General features: G+C 43.6%; 1 protein-coding gene across 1 annotated transcript in view; it reads right to left on the bottom strand.

The window, feature by feature from the left end:
• Positions 1-275: 275 nt before the first annotated feature.
• Positions 276-2,748, bottom strand: part of PPFIA1 (protein tyrosine phosphatase, receptor type, f polypeptide (PTPRF), interacting protein (liprin), alpha 1) — a 146,805-nt gene continuing 144,332 nt past the window's right edge. Inside the window, exons 26-27 of the mRNA XM_011987091.1 lie at positions 1,799-1,974; positions 276-371 (exon numbers count right to left, since the gene is read on the bottom strand). Of these exons, the coding sequence (XP_011842481.1) occupies positions 276-371; positions 1,799-1,974 (272 nt within the window). The remainder of the gene's footprint in view (positions 372-1,798; positions 1,975-2,748) is intronic.

The following is a 2,748-nucleotide window of genomic DNA, read 5'->3' as shown; positions in this document are numbered from 1 at the left end:
AATGGGGTTTCACCATATTGGCCAGGCTGGTCTTAAACTCCTGACCTCAGGTGATACCCCTGCCTCCGCCTCCCAAAGTGCTGGGATTACACGCATGAGCCACTGCGCCTGGCCCAGGTATGAGTTTTTAAAGGCTCATTTGTTAATAAATTCATAAGAGCAAATCCTAACTTCTAACATCCAGAGAGACTGCCTAGCTACATGATGTCCTGAGTATAATAATAACAGCTTACATTTCACACACATTTAAACATTTACACACGTTTCATAGACATTTAAAGAACATTAGGCCAAAAACTTACTTCATCAAACCTTCTATCAGTCCCCATGACCAAAAGGTTGTTAAATTCTCTTTCCAAGACAGCACGAGCCTGAAATAACCAAAGAATAACAAATAAAACTTTCATCAAATCTAATTTGAAGGGTGTTAGCATCATAATTGTTTTTTAAACCAAGACTTAAACTCCCTCACTGCTGGCTGGGTGCGGTGGCTCATGCCTGTAATTCCAACACTTTGGGAGACCGAGGCGCACAAACCACCTGAGGTCAGGAGTTCAAGACCAGACTGGTCAACATGGTAAAACCCCGTCTCTACTAAAACTATAAAAATTAGGACCTAGGTGTGGTGACTCATGCCTCTAATCCCAGTACTTTGGGAGGCCGAGACGGGCAGATCAGTTGAGGTCAGGAGTTTGAGACCAGATTGGCCAACGTGGTGAAACCCCGTCTCTACTAAAAATACAAAAATTAGCTGGGCGTGGTGGCGTGTGCCAGTAATCTCAGCTACTTGGGAAGCTGAGGCAGGAAAATCACTTGAACCTGGGAGGCAGAGGGTGCAGTGAGCCAAGATCGCACCATTGCACTCCAGTCTGGGCAACAAGAGTGAAACTCCATCTCAAAACAAACAAACAAACAAAAATTCCTTCACTACTATGACTATATTGAACCATAATAATATTTTAAATCAGGGCATCTAATGTGGAGTCTATGGATGGACTTTTGCAGAAAGGGATCCATGATCCTTGGAGTCATATTAACAAGGGTGTGTGGGTTGGTCAGGGGTACTGGCAAAAGATATTCAACGCCTTTTTTTTTTTTTTTTTCTTTTTCTTTGGGATGGGGTCTCACTCTGTCACCCAGGCTGGAGTGCAGTGGCGCAATGGCAGCTCATCACAACCTCCACTTCCTGGGCCAAGTGATCCCCCTGCCTTGGCCTCCCAAGTAGCTGGGACTACAGGCATGTGCCACCACACCTGGCTAATTTTTTGTATTTTTTTGTAGAGACAGAGCTTCACCATGATGGCCAGGCTGGTCTTGAACTCCTGGACTCAAGCAGTCTGCCTACCTGGGCCTCCCAAAGTGTTGGGGTTGTGGGCATGAGCCACCTCGCCTGGCATATTCAATGTTCTGTAGAGGAATAAAAGTTCTCTGTTTTTCAAAAGAGCCCATAAGTCAAAAAGAATTACATAAGGCAATTACCCATAAAAACAAAATTAATAAAATCTTCATGTGGCACACCTAAAAATACTTCCCTTTCCATGTAAGAACTAAATATATGTCACTCTTCTGATCAGGCACATGGGCTGGAATGAAAGATCCTCCTTATCTGGTTTATTGCAGGACTCTCATGCTTTCAACAGAAAAGGGAAAGGTGAGAGACCAAAAACAAAAAGACAAAAAAACTAGTTGTCTGAAGGTTTTTTTTTTTTTCTCTAAGTTTTCTTTCTATTCAAATAACTGTCTATAATCAGGGCACCAACTGAACACTGAATGCAGACACGGACAGGCTTGGCATCACCTGTGTGTTTTGCGTTGGGATCTGTAATAGCAGTGCCAGTGCACTGAAGTCGAAGGTTTCGTCTAAGGCCAGAAGTGCTCCGTGAACACCACTCTCTATAAGATTGTTTGCATATTCTTTAAGGCCAATTGATAGGATCCAGCGAATCACTCGATCATTGCTCCAAACAAGCACGTCTGCAAAAGAATAAAGACAATTATAAAAGTGGCTTCAGAAAGCCATCTTTATCACATGTACCGGGAATGCAGGAGAAAGATTCCTACCATGGTTCCTAATCCTTCGGCTCCTGACAAAAGTGCTGGGAGACACTGCTAAATAGACAATCATTTGCTGCACTGAGACAATGGTGTCCTGGCCCTGCTCCACTCTCAGGGAGACTCTCCCATTAGAACTCATCCTTCCAGTGAGCACAAGAGGAATGAAGTTATTATTTCTAGAGAAAAGAAGATGAGGAGGATCCAGGGATCAGAAGCCAGAGGACTGCAAGAACGTGAATACCTAACATGTATAAACATGCTTCACACACAGACTGGAGTCTTCTGAAAACTTCATCACGGATGGAGCTGGCTTCAGAATAAAATGAACACTTTGCATAATTCCACAGAAACCTCTCATTTCTAATCTTGACGTCTTTGTCTCATTTTAAAATGAGAGAAACTTAAAAATATCATCCAGCATATTAGAGGCTTTGCAGAAAATCTTTTTTTTTCCTCTATCTCTTTTTTTATTGACAAGGTGCTGCTCTGTCGCCCAGTCTGGATACAGCCTGGTACCATCACAGCTCACTGCAGCCTCAACCTCTGGGGCTCAAGCGATTTTTTCCACCTCAGCCTCCTGAGGAGCTGGAACTACAGGCGTATGTCACGAAGTCCAGCTAATTTTTTGGTACTGACAGGGTTTCACTGTGTTGCCCAGGCTGGTCTTGAACTCATGGGCTCAGATAATACTCC

Source organism: Mandrillus leucophaeus, unplaced genomic scaffold (genome assembly GCF_000951045.1).
Source record: "Mandrillus leucophaeus isolate KB7577 unplaced genomic scaffold, Mleu.le_1.0 Scaffold30, whole genome shotgun sequence".
NCBI lineage: Eukaryota > Metazoa > Chordata > Mammalia > Primates > Cercopithecidae > Mandrillus > Mandrillus leucophaeus.
This window is presented reverse-complemented; position numbering and strand designations above follow the sequence as displayed.